Source organism: Lolium perenne, chromosome 5 (assembly GCF_019359855.2).
Source record: "Lolium perenne isolate Kyuss_39 chromosome 5, Kyuss_2.0, whole genome shotgun sequence".
Taxonomy (NCBI): Eukaryota; Viridiplantae; Streptophyta; class Magnoliopsida; order Poales; family Poaceae; genus Lolium; species Lolium perenne.
Window position 1 is genome coordinate 71036737 of NC_067248.2, and position 19339 is coordinate 71056075.

The following is a 19339-nucleotide window of genomic DNA, read 5'->3' on the forward strand; positions in this document are numbered from 1 at the left end:
CAGCCTTGTATTCAGCTTCAGTACTACTCCGAGACACTGTAGCTTGCTTACGTGCACTCCAGGCGATCAAGTTAGGACCAAAGAATACTGCATGTCCCCCCGTTGATTGCCGGTCATCTGGGTTACCAGCCCAATCTGCATCACTGAAAGCTGAGAGCACAGCTGAAGGTGCCGGCCTCAGATGAAGTCCAAATGTGAGAGTAGAACGAACATAGCGCAGGATGCGCTTAACAGCAGACCAATGAGTATCCCGTGGAGAATGAAGATACTGGCAGACACGGTTAACTGCATAGGAGACATCAGGCCGAGTGATGGTGAGGTACTGGAGATCTCCAACAACACTCTGATACTCAGTAGCATCATCAGCAGACAGCAGAGTACCATCAGTAGCAGACAGAGTGTCAGTAGAAGACATAGGCGTAGTAGCAGCCTTACACTCAAGCATGCTAGCACGCCGTAACAGATCCTGCGAGTACTTCTGCTGTGACAGAGCAAGGCCATCACCAGGATAAGTGACCTCGAGCCCAAGAAAATAGTGTAGCTTGCCAAGATCCTTGATAGCAAAATCAGAACCAAGAGCCACAATGAGACGATCCGTAGCTGCAGCAGAGGAGCTAACCAGAATAATGTCATCAACATAAACCAGGAGATACATGGTAACCTCTGGACGCTGAAGAAGAAACAGTGAAGTGTCAGCTGTAGAGGGCACAAAACCGTGGGAGCGCAGGGCAGTACCAAGCCGTGCATGCCATGCACGAGGAGCCTGCTTCAGGCCATAGAGTGCCTTGACCAAGCGACAGAGGTGCTGTGGACGAGCAGAATCAACAAAACCAGGAGGCTGGCGCATGTATACCTCTTCCTCCAATACGCCATGGAGGAAAGCATTCTGAACATCCATCTGACGAAGATCCCAACCACGAGTGACAGCAAGTGAGAGAAGCAGCCGAATAGTGGTGGGTTTGACTACAGGACTGAATGTATCCTCATAATCTAGCCCATACCGTTGCTTGAAGCCTTTTGCAACCAGTCTAGCCTTGTATCGCTCAATAGAGCCATCAGCATGCTTCTTGACTTTAAATATCCACTTGGAGTCAATGACGTTGACACCAGGACGAGGAGGAACCAGCTGCCAGGTACCATTCTGACGAAGAGCCTGAAACTCAAGATCCATGGCAGCACGCCAGTGCGGGATGCTCATCGCAGCTTGGTAGTGACGGGGCTCAGCAGTTGGATCAGACTATGCTTGAGCCAAGCAGGCAGCAATCCATGCTACAGTGCCGTCAGTACGTGTCTTGGGCCGATGAATTCCACTGCGACTGCGAGTGTGGGGACGCAGCGAGGCAGTGGCAGGAGGCGGTGGAGGAGCGTCGCTTGAGGCAGACGACGACGCAGCTGAGGCCTGGGAGCCAGCGTCAGGCGACGGTGCAGAGCACGCGGGCGACGCCGGTGGCGGCCCAGGTGGAGGCATCCCAGCTTGGGCGGAGGGCGTGGGCGACGCGCAAGGCGACGCACAGGGCGGCTCAGGCCCAGCTGGAGGTGGCGAGCCAGGCCGAGGCGACGCAGGTGGCGGCCCACCCGCAGTAGGCGAGGGAGGCCACGCAGGCGATAGCGGCCTGGTCGCCAGAGGCGGCGCCGGAGGCGCCTCGGGGCGTGGCGCGGGTGCATGCGCCATGCACCGATCGACGTGAACGTCGACTGGGGCGTCCAGGACCTCCAAGCGAGCGCCGCGAGCAGTACCTGCACCATGGTTAGGCAATAATGCAGGAGAATATGCAGCATCATCAAATTGGCCAGGACTAACAAGAGTGGAGTTTGTGGGTGGCACAGAATGAGATGATGGCATATTTGAGAAGGGAAACAGATTCTCATCGAAGACAACGTCACGAGAGATATAAACACGATTACTAGGAACGTGTAGGAACTTGTAGCCTTTGTGAAGCGCACTGTACCCAAGAAAAACACACTTTTTGGAACGAAATTCAAGATTATGGTTATTGTAGGGCCTAAGATGAGGCCAACAAGCACAACCAAAGACTTTAAAGAACGTATAATCAGGGATTTCCTTAAACAATAGTTCAAGAGGTGTCTTCATGTGGAGAACTCTAGAGGGAGTTCTGTTGATCAAGAAGCAAGCAGTGGAAAAAGCATCACTCCAAAACCGAAAAGGTACAGATGCATGGGCAAGAAGAGTTAGACCAGTTTCAACTATGTGACGGTGCTTGCGTTCAACCGCACCGTTCTGCTGATGTGTATGAGGACAAGAAACACGATGTGAAATCCCAAGTTTGTTAAAGAAGGTGTTGAGGTTGCGATATTCGCCCCCCCAATCCGACTGAACATGAATGATCTTATGCTTGAGAAGGCGTTCTACATGCAATTGAAATTGCAAGAAAACATTAAACACATCAGCTTTGCTCTTAAGTAAATACAGCCAAGTAAATCGACTGTAGGCATCAATGAAACTGACATAATACTTATGACCACTAACAGAGGTTTGGGCAGGGCCCCATACATCCGAATAAACAAGTTCAAGTGGGGACTTAACAATACGAGTAGAAGAAACAAAAGGTTGTTGATGACTCTTTCCCTGCTGACAAGCATCACAGACTGCTAAGTTTTTTATTACTAGATGATGTAGGAAGCTCATGACGACTGAGTACATGGCTGACTATGGGGGATGCAGGATGACCAAGCCGCGCATGCCAATGAGCCGGCGACACGCGCACACCACTGAAGACCTCCGGGTCAGGCGATCCAGACGCCGGCGCCTCCAGTGCATAGAGGCCCTGATGAACCCGACCTCTAAGCAGAACCTCCCGTGTGACTCGGTCCTTAATGAGAAGATGAAACGGATGAAACTCACAAAAAACATCATTATCATAAGTAAACTTACGAACAGATAATAAATTGCGAGTAACATGTGGAACACAAAGAACATTACGAAGATGGAGTCTACGGGAGGTGCTAGAAAGGAGAGATGCGCCTGATTTGTGTTTGGTGCCACGGATCACATGACTAGTGAGATGGCCAAGCTCAACTCGCAGGAGCCCTACCGTGGACATGACAAGGTCGGCGGCCGGAGAAGGTGAGCGGCGGCGGCGGCAGATGAGAGGGGGCGGCGGCTAGGGTAGGATTCGTTGACCTAGTCTGATACCATGTTAGACGTAGAGACACAGGATGTTTTGGGTGGGATTGGCTCGACGCTCTGGGGCGTGGCCTACCTCAATATATATATGGGTACCAAGGGGTACGTACAGGTTACAGATTACATATACATAATATACAGTCTAACACACGCAATCACGCGTCCCACTGCAGGGGTGGCCTCCCCGTCAGCAGGAGATCGAGGCTTGTGCAAGCAGCAACCTCGCGCGTCCTCCCCATGCTCCTCTCGCGTTCTCGCAACTCGCGCGTCCTTCCCAGTTTTGTCTAAGACTAGTCATAGTGGGGAGTAACATAGAGTAGTAACATTCACATGTTACTACTCTATGTTATTACCTCCATAGTGGGAAGTAACATATGTGTAGTGTCATGCAAAACCATATTAATTAGGTTGTAGACTCATCTAATCTTGGGAAATGTGATGTTATGGTAACATAGCTAGTTACCACAATGCTCTCTTTCCTTAATTAATGATGTGTCATGTCATCAAAATGGTTAGTTGGCATTGCATGTAGCTCTATGTTACTACCCAAGTTACTCCCACTATGAGTAGTCTAAATCTCCAGCAGCCCGCTTAACTTGGTCTTATGACATCTTCAGCGGCCCGATTCAAATTAATGACTCAAACAATTCATTTATGTCCGTTTAGGTGACCCACTTACAGAATGCTTCTCGTGTAGGACCGGTCCGGACACTATTCGGTTCGAAGCTGGCTAAATCATCCTACATTTCATCTTATTTCTCACATGTTGATGTTGCATACATATGGCAGATTTGCTTGAAGCAAATTAATATAACTTAAGTAAAAATATAAGAAAAACATAGTAGAAGAATACATCGTCTTCATCTTGGCGTCTCCTAGTCGTTCTGGTCGGAGTGGTAGTGGCGGCAGCATATGGTTTCGTCGAAGACCTTGACACTGAAGTCGTCGTGGCCATCGTACTTGAAGACGATAAAGTGCCCGACGTCGATGGCGTGCGAGCAGGCGAAGCGCCTCCAACCGTTATGGAGGAACATCTGCCCCTCGCCGTCGAACATCACCTCCGCGGGCCACAGGACGGTCGCGCCGCCGGACACGCGCAGGAGGACATGGTAGGGCTCTTGCCCATCGACGATCGAGGCGAACCTCGGGGACAGGTGCAGCCTGTCCCAGCTCATGCCATGGTGGATGGTCATGCCAAACTCGAAGCCAGAGAGGTCGATGTCGACGCGCTCGGACGACGATACCGCCAGGGAGTGAAGAGGGGAGTGAGCGGGCAGATGGGCGAGTTAGGCAGCCAGGGAGCGAAGCACACGAGTGAGCCAAGCCATTGGCGGAGCGAGCTAGGCAGCCAGGGAGCGAAGCACACGAGCGAGCCAGGCCAGCGGCGGAGCGAGCAAGCAGCACGGCCAGTCAGCGAGCAAGCGCGCAAGAGGGCGAGCGACCAGGGGCAAGCGGCCGGCCTAGATTCCCCGGTACCGGCTACCAGCGCGCAAGCTACTGGCGCCATATGGGCTTTGATCGACAGCGGCCCGTTACCGCATCGGTAGTACCGGTTGGGCCAAAATGCGTGCCACCAGCGAGATCCGAGCCCGCGCTACCGTCGGCGAGATCCCAGTGCGTAGCCTTCGTTTCTCGCACAACTCCGATGTACTGCTAACAAGCGAAGCCATGGCATCGTGAGGCGAGTGTCTGTGACGACGACATGAAGGGTAGTGGCTTTGCTGCGAGGGGCCACCATGCGAATGCAGAGTCCGAGCCCATCGGTGCCGCGGCAACGCTATGATGCAGTTGCAGCAAGGAGCAAGGAGGCGGCCGTCGGAGGCGGTTATCCATGCGACATCAAGATGGTGGCGGTGCAATCCTCCATCGCCTCGCCGGAGCTGCAAAGGCCATCCTGTTGGAGATATGCCCAAGAGGCAATAATAAATTAGTTATTGTTATATCTTAGTGTTCATGATAAATGTTTACATCCCATGCTATAATTGTATTAACCGAAACATTGATACATGTGTGTTATGTAAACAACAAGGAGTCCCTAGTAAGTCTCTTGTATAACTAGCTTGTTGATTAATAGATGATCATGGTTTCGTGATCATGAACATTGGATGTTGTTAATAACAAGGTTATGTCATTGGATGAATGATATAATGGACATACACCCAAATAAGCGTAGCATGAGATCAAGTCATTAAGTTCAACTTGCTATAAGATTTCGATACATAGTTACCTAGTCCTTCGACCATGAGATCATGTAAATCACTTACATCGGAAGGGTACTTTGATTACATCAAACGCCATTGCATAAAGGGGTGGTTATAAAGATGGGATTAAGTATTCGGAAAGTATGAGTTGAGGCATATGGATCAAGAGTGGGATTTGTCCATCCCGATGACGGATAGATATACTCTGAGCCCTCTCGGTGGAATGTCGTCTAATTAGCTTGCAAGCATGTGACTAGGTCACAAGAGATGACATACCACGGTATTAGTAAAGAGTACTTGTCGGTAACGAGGTTGAACAAGGTATGGAGATACCGATGATCGAACCTCGGACAAGTAAAGTATCGTGTGACAAAGGGAATCAGTATCGTATGAAAATGGTTCAATCGATCACTAAGTTATCGTTGAATGTGTGGGAGCAATTATGGATCTCCAGATCCCGCTATTGGTTATTGGTCGGAGAGGAGTCTCGACCATGTCTGCATAGTTCACGAATCGTAGGGTGACACACTTAAGGTTTGATGTCGTTTTAAGTAGATATGAAATATGGAATGGAGTTCGAATGTTGTTCGGAGTCTCGGATGGGATCCAGGACATCACGAGGTGTTCCGGAATGGTCCGGAGAATAAGATTCATATATAGGAAGTCACTTTCCAAGTTTGAAAATGATCCGGTGCATTTATGGCAGGCGCTAGAATGTTCTAGAATCTTCCGGAAGAAATCACCATGGAAGGTGGAGTCCCGGATGGACTCCACCAACCCTAACCAGCCAACCAAGAGGGAAGGTGGAGTCCATGGTGGACTCCGCCACCTTGGCCGGCCAAGGAAGAAAGGAAAGGGGGGAGTCCCACTCCCCCTAGGTTTCACCCTTTGGTAAGTTTTGGAGTTGGACTCTTATTCGAATCTTTGGGCTAACTCTTGGGGTTCCACCCATATAATGAGGAGGAGAGGGAGGGGGTCGGCCTACTACTTGGCCGCACCACCAAGGGGCTCCCTGGCCGGCACCCCAAGCCCCCTCTCTCCCAAACCCTAGCTACTCCCTCCTCCTTCTTCTCCCGCAACGCTTACGGCGAAGCCCTGCCGGAGATCTCCACCACCACTGTCACCACGCCGTCGTGCTGGCGATATTCCAAGGAGGATCTACTACATCCGCTGCCCGCTGGAACGGGGAGAAGGACGTCGTCATCAACACCGAACGTGTGACCGAGTACGGAGGTGCTGCCCGTTTGTGGCACCGTCAAGATCTTCTACGCGCTTTTGAAAGCGGCAAGTGATCGACTACATCCACCACGAGATTTATCTCGTTAACGCTTAGCGATCTTCGAGGGTATGTTGATCTTCACCTCGTTGCTACCATCTACTAGATTAGATCTTGGCTTGTTATTCGTTCTTGCGGTAGGAAATTTTTTGTTTTCTATGCTACGAATCCCAACACATCCACCCGTGCTGCAACCCTCTGTCACCGGGGCTGCAAAGGGCAGTTGCCGGTGTTGCGTCCCCGTCACCGGAGCTACAAAGGCCCACCGCCGGAGTTGCAAATGCCAGCCGTCAAAGCTGCAAATTCAGGCCGCTGGTGCTGCAAAGGCCAGCGCCGTCAAACCTGCAAAGGCCCACCTCTAGAGCTGCAAAGGTCGGCCCCGATGCTGCGAAGCCGACCGTCGGTGCTGCAACCGCCGTCAAGCCGTCACTGAAGCTGCAAAGGCTGGACGCATGTGCTACAAAATCCAGGCGACGGTGCTGTTATTGGCGGACGGCGCTGCTGCCATAGGCGTACGACGGCGCTTCCAACTGTGGGAGGCAGTGCTGCAAGGAGGACGCGCAGATGCTGCAAGGAGGGGTGACGATGCTTTCAACCGAGGCTGACGCGTTACCAACAAGGTCACTCGCTGGAATTTTTGGGGGAGGATGGTGCTGGGAGGAGGGTGCGTTGTCTCCGCGCGTGGTGTTTTTGCTTTGTTTTTTTTTCCGTGCGGGAGAAGAGATGAATTGTACAGTGCAGGTGGGGGACGGTCCTGGGACACGTGTCATTCAACGGACTTGAGGTTTGGAGGGAATTATCCTCCGAAGGATCCTCACTCCTCAGTACGCCCCCAAAACTTTATTTGAACGAACATGTGCAACAAAAGAGAATTTTGGTATTCAGACACCGCATTTTGGCTCATAGGTGTAGATACACCTATTAGAAAAAGTAAATTTTAAATTTATTTAAAATGTTAAAAAGTTCAAATAAAATTCTTCATTGTGCATCCAAAGATGTCACCTCATAAAAGTTTGAAAAAAATATTTTATATGACCTATGTAAAAAAGATAAATAAATATCTCGTAAAAAACTCTTTTGGAGCACCCGGAATTGTCTTTTTTACACAGGTCTATTTTCGAAATTTTTAGATATTTTTAAATATGTTTTTTTGGTAATAGTTGCATCTACACCTATGAGCTAAAATGGATTTCCGTTGGTATTCGTGTTTCTAAAGTGTGGGCCTTTATAAATAGGCGAAACTTGGCGGATGTGGGTCAAAACTAAGCAAGTCCCATTGCCAAAACCTCTCTCCTCTGACGAGAGCAACAGCCGACCTCCACCTTCCTCCGCTCAACGAGATGGCGGCGATCGACCTTTTCGGCAGCGGCGTGCCGGCGCGCGTGCTCTGCCTGGAGCCAGGCGCCGACCTGTGGGTCGACGTCCCCCCCTCCGTGCTCGCCCACCTCCAGCACATCGCCGCCCTCGGGGAGCACCTCTTCCGGACGCCCCTCGCTGACGGCCGCTGGCACGTCTTCGACTTCGCCCGTATGATCCGCTACGACGAGCACGGTCCCGGGGTGTCCACCGCTGCCGCGCTCGCCTGGTACGACGAGGCCGGCCGCGCCTTCTTCCCGCCCGGCAAGGCCCACCTCCAGGTTCAGCCCAGCGAGGCCTTCACGGTCGACGAGCACCAGGCCGTCGAGATCGTCCGCACGTGGACCATGGGCACGGCGGTGGTTACTGGAGCGGAGCGCTGCGTGAAGGGCGACGTAGCGATGCGGATCTACCGGGACACGGAGCAGGAGTTCGGGGGGAACGTCAAGCTCGCGTGGTACGGCGCCCCGCCAGAGGACGTGCAGATTGCCGGCAAGACCTTGTTCCGGTGTCCCAACTGGAATCTGATCGGGAGGCGTCGCGCGCACGGCCACGGCTTGCACCTCTCGCCGCTCAGGTTCCCGCATCTTAGGTGAGCCTTTTCGCTCTGGGATCCTAGCTCCTTGGTCAGTGCAAGAATTGGGGGCGTTTCTTCTTGCAACATGGACTTCTTGATTTTCTTGGGTTGCACAGCGGTTCTTGGTTTGAGAATGCAGCCTACGTACTCGTGGTGGTATGTTCAAGAACCGCAAAATGTTCTGATCATCTAGCTAAGCATGGAATTGATAGGTTGATTCCAAATTTGGTTGTGATTTATGGTTTTGTCCTTAGTACAGACGATATGGTGATAAATCGTGACTGCGGCCTTGATGATTTGACAAAATGCCAACCAGTACTAGAATTTCGAATTTGGAAGAAGATTCTGGCGAAGGCTGGGAAATCTGGTAAAGCTGGTTGATACAAATAAAGTGTGTTTCCTTTTCTGTGCTAGTATGGGAAACTGGAGTTGCTTTTCTCAAGTTTCGCTGAAACATCTTCAGTTTCGATGTTTAGCAAATCTGCAGTAATGCCGAAGCAAATGACTCCTTGATTTGAGCAAGGCAGGTAGTGATAGTTTACACGAGAACTGCACTTTTTTTCTGCATCTTCTCACAAATTGACCTGATGAGTTTGTCCACGACAATCAAGGACTTGTTGCTAGTTTCTGTTTGGATGAAGTTCTTTATGTCCAAAATTTGAGTCGGTTCATGATTACCAATATTTGGACATGTCAGATAAATACAGTGAATTGGCCAAACAATCTGAGATATTGATCTGAAATGAATGTCAGTCAGTTTTGGAAGTGTGTACCATGCGAAATTTAAGCGGAGAAACCCGATAAGCTAACTTGAAATTTTCATTTCAATTAGCATGGGCATAGCTGATGCAGATCACACTGGTGAAGCCTGTGTGCTACTGTGCCGCATCGTCCAGGGCCTGCCAGAGGCCATTCACGCCGGATCAGACCAGTCCATCAACACAAGACCTGAAGTGAAATCTTCTGGTGCTGTTGACTGCCTGCCCAATCCAAGCTGGTACGTTGTATGGACCGAACACATGAACGTGTGTGTTGTCCCATTATGTTTGGTGAGATTCATGAAACGCCCAGCGCTTGTCTTAGGTATGTACTTGCCTGAAATGTTGTGATATATGTAACTGCAGTTCACAATGATCGTCTAATATCTTTTGGTTTGTTCCTGCCTCTGGAATTTTTGGTGTTAGGACCAATGATAACCTGTAGCCCAGTGTTCCTCAACATCAATAAGTTGCGCAGGGAGATCAAGAGAATCCTGCCGTCTTCCCAGTTACAGGATTTGGACAGATACTTCGACAGTGACACGGTAATGTGCAGCTGCTAAGTTGTTTTCTGCAAGCATTTCTTTTGGATTATTGGATTATGCTTCTGGATGTCTTTTGGTTTCCACATTTCTTATTATGACTAAGACTGGAGGCTGGAGAAATTCCCCAGAAGGATAGGAGCCATGGCATGCAACTATTTACCACTTGGTTGGGACTTGGGAGTGATTGTAATGTTTGCAAAGAGTAGCCAAGAGACCAATCCAAAAAATAATGTATTAATCTTGATAAGAATTTTAGTGGATTTTCTTCGTTGTGCACTAGCAAGTTGTATACTTAACTGCTAGTTTGTCTTCTGTTGGAACAATTTCGGTGTCATGAGAGCTCTTTTGTACTTTTATATCATTATAATTGTTTTCCTCTCTAGTTATTAGGCTTTAGTGCCAATTTGCCAAATTTCTGTTATAGTAATGGGCATTATCTGTAGAACAAAATTCTCTGTCCATTTTTGATGTACTGCATAACAGTCCTGCTACGTTTACCATATAGAATTGTAGATTTGACTATGAAGAAGGAACAAATAGCCACATCGCCTTCTGTCTTCTCTTATATCAGAAGCACTTGGCACAGCTTCAGTAGAAAACCTAAATAGTACAGGAACCTGTGTTGGGTTTATCTGTTTGTAATTCTTACTAGATTATCGTAGGTTCTTTTGATTCTTGATAATTTATTTATTCTTCAATACTGTATGCAGTGTGGGAATCTTAGTATCTTAGCTATTCCTGTGAGTCCTGATTCTTGTCGGGGTTACTGCAGGGAAATCAATACAATTTCTCCAAGTGCGTGAGTGACCTTATTGGTCTCGATATGTTCTGTGGTGCTGTCCTCAAGACCTTGGAGCTCTGATTCCCCAAGGAGCGCTGATGGATGATTTGGGGAGTTCCTATCTGATTACTCTGTTAACCATCACAATTGGGCTCAGATCTTACTCGGGCAAACGTTGATGCTTTAGGAGATTCATAGTCTGTACGGTCCTTTACAAAGTGGAAGGTGCTGTCGCACAAAAAACAGTAGCTACCTACATCATACTGCTATTTGTATAAAATGTTCAACAGTTTAAACCCTTCGAGTTCTAGCCTAGGGACCATTTTTGCAGTCACGAGATTTGATTTTGGACTAGTATGCATGGATATGAACTGAGAATGCTGAATGAGATTCACTAAGTTTGGCCTGAATTATTGTTGCTTCCTTTATCAAGCCAGTTGTTTTTTTCGTGAAATTCTGATTAGCAAATTGTATTGTTTTGGTCCCTGAGTTCTGGACGTCCTTACTAGACGCAGATTCACTTGACTACATTTTTTCTGTTCAAATGGTTTCTCATCTCTTATTTTCTGGACATCCCGCACCGCTTGCAACCTTTTCATAATGTGCTATGTGTATAGGCCAAAAGAAGTTTTGTTATCCATATAGTGTTTCTTACTCTTCTCCTATAAAATTCATGAAAGAGATGAGGTTTAACACAACATATTCGATATAGTTGGCTATGAGCCTATACTGCTTCCTTTCTTTCTGAGATGCCATTTTAAGATGTTAGTGGTCATCCTATAATACTTTGACTGCTAACATAGACACAATTATTTGGATTTATCATGTTCCACTGTTATTGCTGCAATTAAAATACTTTCATCTTGCTGTTTTCAGTAACTTTTAGTGACATGTAAATGAAACTAACATCTCAAAGAGAATGGAGGTAGCAATATATATCAGATAGATTTGAATCTAGGATGAGCAATATATATCTGATAGATTACAATCTACGGATCTAGATATGACGGCAAAACATGGTTTTCCCCTATAGTTTTTCACAAAAATGATAGATCAGGTTGACTTACCAAAGACAAAGTCAACGATGAAAGTTCAAGTGAAAGAAGCCTAAGGTGACATCAGGATATATGTGGACCAGTCCATCATGGACAAAACAGGTATCACCTCTCATTCCTAGTCCATAATTGAGTAACAGTAAAATGGAATCACTAGGGCCTTCTCACAGCGATTTAGCACTCTAAACCGTCTGATCATAGTGTTGGACGTCACAGGTCTTCCCGTGGCAGCATCCACCATCGGCAAGGCTTTTTCACCCCGCCAGCCCGCCAAGTCTGGGTCAGCCCATTGAGTAACAGTAAAATGGAACCACTAGGGCCTTCTCACAGCGATTTAGCACTCTAAACCGTCTGATCATAGTGTTGGACGTCATAGGTCTTCCCGTGGCAGCATCCACCATCGGCAAGGCTTTTTCACCCCGCCAGCCCGCCAAGTCTGGGTCAGCCCATCGTGGTAGGGCTGCTACTCCACAAACTGTAATGGGCGCGTTCTCATTAACGGGGCCTACGAGCTGGTTGGGCAATCTATCGGCCCAAATAATCTGATCCAGGCCAGCGTTGTCTCTCTACCTTCTTTGTTCGTTAAGTCTAGAGGATTGATGGCGTTGGATCTCGACCGTCGCCTCCATTATTGTTGCTTGTAGTGGAGGTGCGTTAGGGCATGTACAATGGTAGAGAAGGCATGCCTTCCCTTACTCCCCCACATCAGCTAGAGAAGGGATTAGATATAAGTCATACAATATATTATCTCTGACAGCCATCTCTAGCAATTAATACGAATAATTAAATTTTGGTAGGAAATTTGTTGCTAAGGGAAAACATATGTGATACAATGGAGAAAATAATCTTCCCTTATTTTCTAAGAGATGATCTCTTAGCTAAGGGAAGACAACATTCTCTCTCCTCCAACTAAGCAAAAAATCTGATGTGGCATCTCTAAGGGAAGACTGACATCACGTATTGTATGTGCCCTTACACCCCGTTCACCTCGTTTTCCTCCTCGTTCATCCATAAACTCCGTGTGTAATCGGCCTCCCGTCTCACATTCGTATAACCTTGCCTTCGGTGGCCTCCATAGACCCTACTCTCTCCATTACGAGAGACTGTTGGACCTCTCGTGGTCTGGAAGTCCATGGGGACGCTGGTCTGCTAGCAAACATAGCGGAATCCCGTTCAATCGTCATGGCAGCTGGAGCGAGCGATGGTGAGGTGACTCCGTACGTGTCCGTGATGTATGTCATACTGATTAGGGGCTGCGTCTGGTGAGTCCCTTTGGATCGAGAGCCTTGCTCTCCCATATATTGATCTCCTCTCGGTATGATGATTGCCTGTAAATGGACCCACTCGTGACGATTCATCTCTCAATTCATTCATTTTTTCAGAAAAAGAAAGAATATTGTCTATCACAGGCCATAGTGTCAGGACAGTATCTGTTGGTTGAAGGGAGAAAAACAAGAGATTCTCTCAAGGATACCATGTAAATCTGGCTGCCAGATGAAGCTAGATTGTGTGAGGTTCTTGAATCTCCTGATTACAAGTTTGGGTCAATAGATCTGGTAATGTGCCCTTTCTAGCTTTCAAATTGCCTGAAATAACTAACATTCAAAGAGGGATATTTGGGAGGTTTCTACCATATCCATTATGTCTTGGCACTTCTTTATTTCACGGAAGAAGATATTCAATCAATTGCTCCATTTTTTTCGCGGATCGGATGTGGTGGTGCATCCCGATTATATCTGGCCATGGGCAGCCCGGCCCGGGCCTGGCCCGAAAAACTCGGGCCAGGGCCAGAAATGTTGGCCCGACTGCCGGGCCGGGCCTGGGCAGCCCGAAAAAGCACTTTAACACTACGGCCCGGCCCGACGGCCCGACGGGCTTGGTGGGAATTTGGTCGGGCCGGGCCGGGCTTGGGCCGGGTTTTTTTTGCGTCGGGCCTACCTCGGGCCGGCCCGGCCCGGCCCGACACATGCCCAGGTATAATCCCGATATATTTTGCTTCCATTCCTTCCGTCCGTGGTAGGATACCCTTGGTTGTCTTCTTCAACCCAGACCTCATCGTGGTTGCAGTTGGTGAGTACCTTTGCCGTGCCTTTGACCAAAGAGACCAGCGGAAAATTATCCTCTAAGTTTGAACTTCGATTTATTTGTTGAGACCTCATGTTTATTCATGATTGCGTTTTCTCAAGTCTTATTTAACATGTGAAGTTTCTTCACCCGTAGATGGAGAAAGAATTAGCATCTACAGTCGACTCCGGTACAAGTTGAATACAAGTTGGCTGGCACTGTTCAAAAAATCATCCGATTCAGCGATTAATCGGTTGAATAATCGCTACTTGATGGTCACCGATTAGCCGATAAACTTATTTATCACCTGATTAGCTTATTGATCGCCCGATTAATCGGCATATTTGCCTATTAATCACTAATGTCATCCGATCGAGTTGACACCGATAAGCGATTTCCTCAACATTGGTTGGCCCACATGTCACATTTGCCTTCCACCTCTAATCACTCTCTATTTTGTACATGTACCAAAATCGAATAGGAGGGAGGGATGCGCGAGGAAGAGGACTCGACAGACATAGATGAGTAGGGGACCACTTGGCATTGCAGATGCAGATGAGCGGCACATCATGAAGGACAACACCGGATAGGTGGGAGGTATGAGACGAGGGGACTCGGGCTGGCGCAATGTGTACGTGACAACAAATCCATACCTCGTTAGTGTCACGTTTCTCTCACCGGATGAAGGCACATGCAGCAACGATGGCTGCTCGGAGGATTACAACACGTTTGTCCGCCACCGTCGCGGCTAGATTAGGTTTAGATTTATGTTTTTTTTTTCACTTTCTTGTTCAAATATGTAAATTATCCTAAAATTACAATTGAAATTTGTCATGTTTCTTTAAATAAATGTACCCCTTTTCAAAGAAACCTGCTAGGAGCGCCGCTATCAAGACGCGCTCCTAATAGTAAGGCATTCCTGCGGTTGTGCCATCACTTTGAATAACTATTGCCGAAAAATGTATTGGGGCCGCAGCTGGAGATCACTAAAAGCATCCCTAGTTATGTCTCCAATAGCCCTTCCCGTAGGGATATTGGGGGTGGTGGACGTAAAAATATTCCCAACCACACCCCCATAGCCGCATTGCGTCTGACACGATCCAATAATCTGTCTGCGAATCGGCTTTAAAGATTGATTTGGGGTGTTTTTCACACTTTTTAGTTGCTATGAACAAACTGTATTTATATTTATATATACTTTACAAACAGTAGTTGTCATTTGATCTTTACAAACAGTATATTTATTTATATACTAGCTAATTAGAGCACCTCCCATTTCAGAAGGAAATGTTCCATGAAACAACTTGTTCTACCGTATTTTTCCTTCACGGTTTATCTTTCAGTTAGGTTGAACTTTCTTGAGACACTTGTATTTAGTATTAAACTGTAAACATATAAGTTTTTTTGTTTGTCAAAGAACCACTTAGATTTCCCTCCTAGAAAAAGCGAACCAATTGGATTAGTATCTTTTTGAACAAATAAAAAAATACAATAGTTCGATTTGTTCCATTCATACTTGCAATTTAAAGAGATGGAGATGCATGGAGGAACAAGTTTAGGGGTTTGAGTAGATGCAAACCCATCAGCTTAGCTTATAATTTTCCCCTTTTACGCCGGAAAACGACCTTAGCCATTTAGTAAGAAAAATGGTTCATTCTTACATCTATGTAATCATGTAAATACCTTCATTCAAACATCAAGTTGGCCTAGGATGTACTGAGACTGCTGTTAAGAATTGGTTTTGGATATTCTAAGGATAAGCTAGATTATTTTCACGGAAACATCTATTTTGGCAAGGAGAAACAAATGCAAGACGCCATCAAATCATGAGCCTTCTGTCAACATATCCAATTTGTAAGTGTTCATTTCCAAGTTCCTACTATTTTTATAAGCCACTAGGGCAGAGGCAGAAGACAGATATGCGCGCTATCTAGCGGGAGAGATGAAGGAGTGGTGGAGGAACCGGATGATGACCAGTTTCATCACAATGATGCTTATCGTGACTCACTAGTGGAAAACAGGCCTTTCGTCAGGCCCCTTTAGTCCCAGCCGTGTCCTGGGTCGGGACTAAAGGTCTGGCCACGTCGCGCCTAATCCGCCCAATCTTATGGCACCCATAGGTCCTGGTTCATTAGGACCCATTTGTCTCGGTTTGTATACCAAACCGAGAATAAAGGGTTTTGCGGCTTGCTGCGCCTGCCGGCACCCCTTTAGTCATGGCTGGTGACACGGGCCGGGACATAAAGTCGAACGGTTCATTCCCGCGGAAGACAATCGTCCTCGCCATTACTGGTGCGAAAATCGATCGTCACGCGCCGCGCGGCCACGGGAATTTGGGTTGCCGGCGCCGGCGGCCAGCCACGGGAATTGATCACCCGGCTGGCATGTTCATCTTCATCTTCATCTTCATTTCCTTTATATGCGTCACATCTTCTCCACCATTGCCACACACATTCTTCACATCTCCATCTCATCTCCTCTACCAACAAGCTCTCCTCTCCGTCGATGTTTCGAACTCAATGGAGCACCTCGCGCGTGACCCAACTCCTCGAACTCGGGTATACCACCTCATGGCCGAAGGGCTGTCTTTCAAGATCATAGTCGCTTGATTACGCGTGAAGCACACGTCTGTTGGGAACCCCAAGAGGAAGGTGTGATGCGTACAGCAGCAAGTTTTCCCTCAGAAAGAAACCAAGGTTATCGAACCAGTAGGAGCCAAGAAGCACGTGAAGGTTGTTGGTGGAGGAGTGTAGTGCGGCGCAACACCAGTGAAACCGGCGCCAACGTGGAACCTGCACAACACAATCAAGATACTTTGCCCCAACGTAACAGTGAGGTTGTTAATCTCACCGGCTTGCTGAAAACAAAGGATTAAACGTATCGAGTGGAAGATGGTGTTTGTTTGCAAAGAACAGTAAATAACAATGATTGCAGTAGATTGTATTCAGATGTAAAAGAATGGACCGGGGTCCACAGTTCACTAGCAGTGTCTCTCCAATAAGATAACTAGCATGCTGGGTGAACAAATTATAGGTGGGCAATTGACAAATAAAGATTCAATACATATCAATGATGATTACTATGAGATTTAATCAGGGCATTACGACAAAGTACATAGACCGCTATCCAGCATGCATCTACGCCTAAATAATCCACCTTCGGGTTAGCATCCGCACCCCCTCCAGTATTAAGTTGTAAACAATAGATAATTGCATTAAGTATGGTGCGTAATGTAATCAACACAAATATCCTTAGACAAAGCATTGATGTTTTATCCCTAGTAGCAATAGCACATCCACAACCTTAGAACTTTCTGTCACTATCCCAGATTAAATGGAGGCATGAACCCACTATCGAGCATAAATACTCCCTCTTGGAGTTACAAGTATCAACTTGGCCAGAGCCTCTACTAGCAACGGAGAGCATGCAAGAACATAAACAACACATATATGATAGATAGATAATCAACTTGACATAATATTCTAGATTCATCGGATCCCACCAAACACAACATGTAGCAGTACAAATAGATGATCTTGATCATGTTAGGCAGCTCACAAGATCTAAACAATGATAGCACAAGCGGAGAAGACAACCATCTAGCTACTGCTATGGACCCATAGTCCAAGGATGAACTACTCACGCATCAATTCGGAGGCGGGCATGATGATGTAGAGCCCTCCGGTGATGATTCCCCTCTCCGGCAGGGTGCCGGAGGCGATCTCCTGAATCCCCCGAGATGGGATTGGCGGCGGTGGCGTCTCTGGAAGGTTTTCCGTATCGTGGCTCTCGGTACAGAGCGTTTCGCGACGAAGGCTTTAAGTAGGCGGAAGGGCGGAGTCGGAGGAGTCACGGGGGCCCCACAAGCTAGGGCCGCGCGGCCCCCCCTAGGCCGCGCCGCCCTAGTGTGGCGGCGCCCCGTGGCCCCACTTCGTTTCTCCCTCGGTCTTCTGGAAGCTTCGTGGAAAAATAAGACCCTGGGCGTTGATTTCGTCCAATTCCGAGAATATTTCCTTTGTAGGATTTCTGAAACCAAAAACAGCAGAAAACAGCAACTGGCACTTCGGCATCTTGTTAATAGGTTAGTGCCGGAAAATGTATAATAACGATGTAAAGTGTGTACAAAACATGCAAGTATTGTTATAAAAGTAGCATGGAACATAAGAAATTATAGATACGTTTGAGACGTATCAAGCATCCCCAAGCTTAGTTCCTACTCGCCCTCGAGTAGGTAAACGATAACACAAATAATTTCTGAAGTGACATGCTACCAACATAACCTTGATCAACATTATTGTAAAGCATATGAGATGGATGGAGTGATCTGAAGCAAAAGATTGCTAACAAAAGATAATGACTAAACAAATGAATCATATAGCAAAACTTTTCATGAATAGTACTTTCAAGACAAGCATCAACAAGACTTGCATAAGAGCTAACTCATAAGCAATAAATTCAAAGTAGAATGCATTGAAGCAACACAAAGGATGATAAAGTTTCAGCAATTGCTTTCAACTTGTAACATGTATATCTCATGGATATTTGTCAACATAGAGTAGTATAACAGGTGCAATAAGTAAACATGTAAGAATCAATGCACACAGTTAACACAAGTGTTTGATTCTAAGATAGAAAGAAGTAGGTAAACTGACTCAACATAAAGTAAAAGAAAGGCCCTTCGCAGAGGGAAGCATGGATTACTATTTTTGTGCTAGAGCTTTTATTTTGAAAGCATAGAAACAATTTTGTCAACGGTAGTAATAATTCATATGTGCTATGCATAATACTTCCTACAAGTTGCAAGCCTCATGCATAGAGTACTAATAGTGCTCGCACCTTGTCCTAATTAGCTTGGATTAACACGGATTATCATTGCATGACATATGTTTCAACCAAGTGTCACAAAGGGGTACCTCTATGCCGCCTGTACAAAGGTCCTAGGAGATCAATTGCATTTGATTTCTCGTTTTTAACAGATCTCAACTTAGGACATCCATACCGGGACAACATAGACAACAGATAATGGACTCCTCTTTTAATGCATAAGCATTCAACAACAGATAATATTCTCATAAGAGAGTGAGGTTGTATGTCCAAACTGAAAACTTCCACCATGATACATGGCTTTGGTTAGCGGCCCAATGTTCTTCTCTAACAATATGCATACTCAAACCATTTGATCATGAAAATCACGCTTACTTCAGACAAGACGAACATGCATAGCATCTCACATGATATCCAACAAAGGTAAAAAGTTTATGGCGTCCCCAGAAACATGGTTACCGCTCAACAAGCAACTTATATGAACTAAGACACATAACTACATATGCATCACCACAATAGTTTTTAAGCTATTTTTCCCATGAGCTATATATTGCAAAGATAAAGGAATGAAATTTTAAAGGTAGCACTCAAGTAATTTACTTTGGAATGGCAGAAAAATACCACATAGTAGGTAGATATGGTGGACACAACTGGCATGGGTTTTGGCTCAAGGTGTTTGGATGCACGAGAAGCATTTCCTCTCAGTACAAGGTTTGGGCTAGCAAGGTTGTTTGAAGCAAACACAAGTATGAACAGG

The 19339-nt window shown here is 46.8% G+C and overlaps 1 protein-coding gene across 1 annotated transcript; it reads left to right on the top strand.

The window, feature by feature from the left end:
* The first annotated feature begins 7933 nt into the window (after positions 1-7933).
* On the top strand, positions 7934-11039 carry LOC127321458 (probable inactive poly [ADP-ribose] polymerase SRO1). The gene is made up of 4 exons (XM_051350497.2): positions 7934-8570; positions 9388-9638; positions 9740-9858; positions 10631-11039. The coding sequence occupies exons 1-4, from the start codon at positions 7963-7965 to the stop codon at positions 10718-10720; spliced, it is 1068 nt and encodes a 355-aa protein (XP_051206457.2). The 5' UTR covers positions 7934-7962; the 3' UTR covers positions 10721-11039.
* The last annotated feature ends 8300 nt before the right edge of the window (positions 11040-19339 follow it).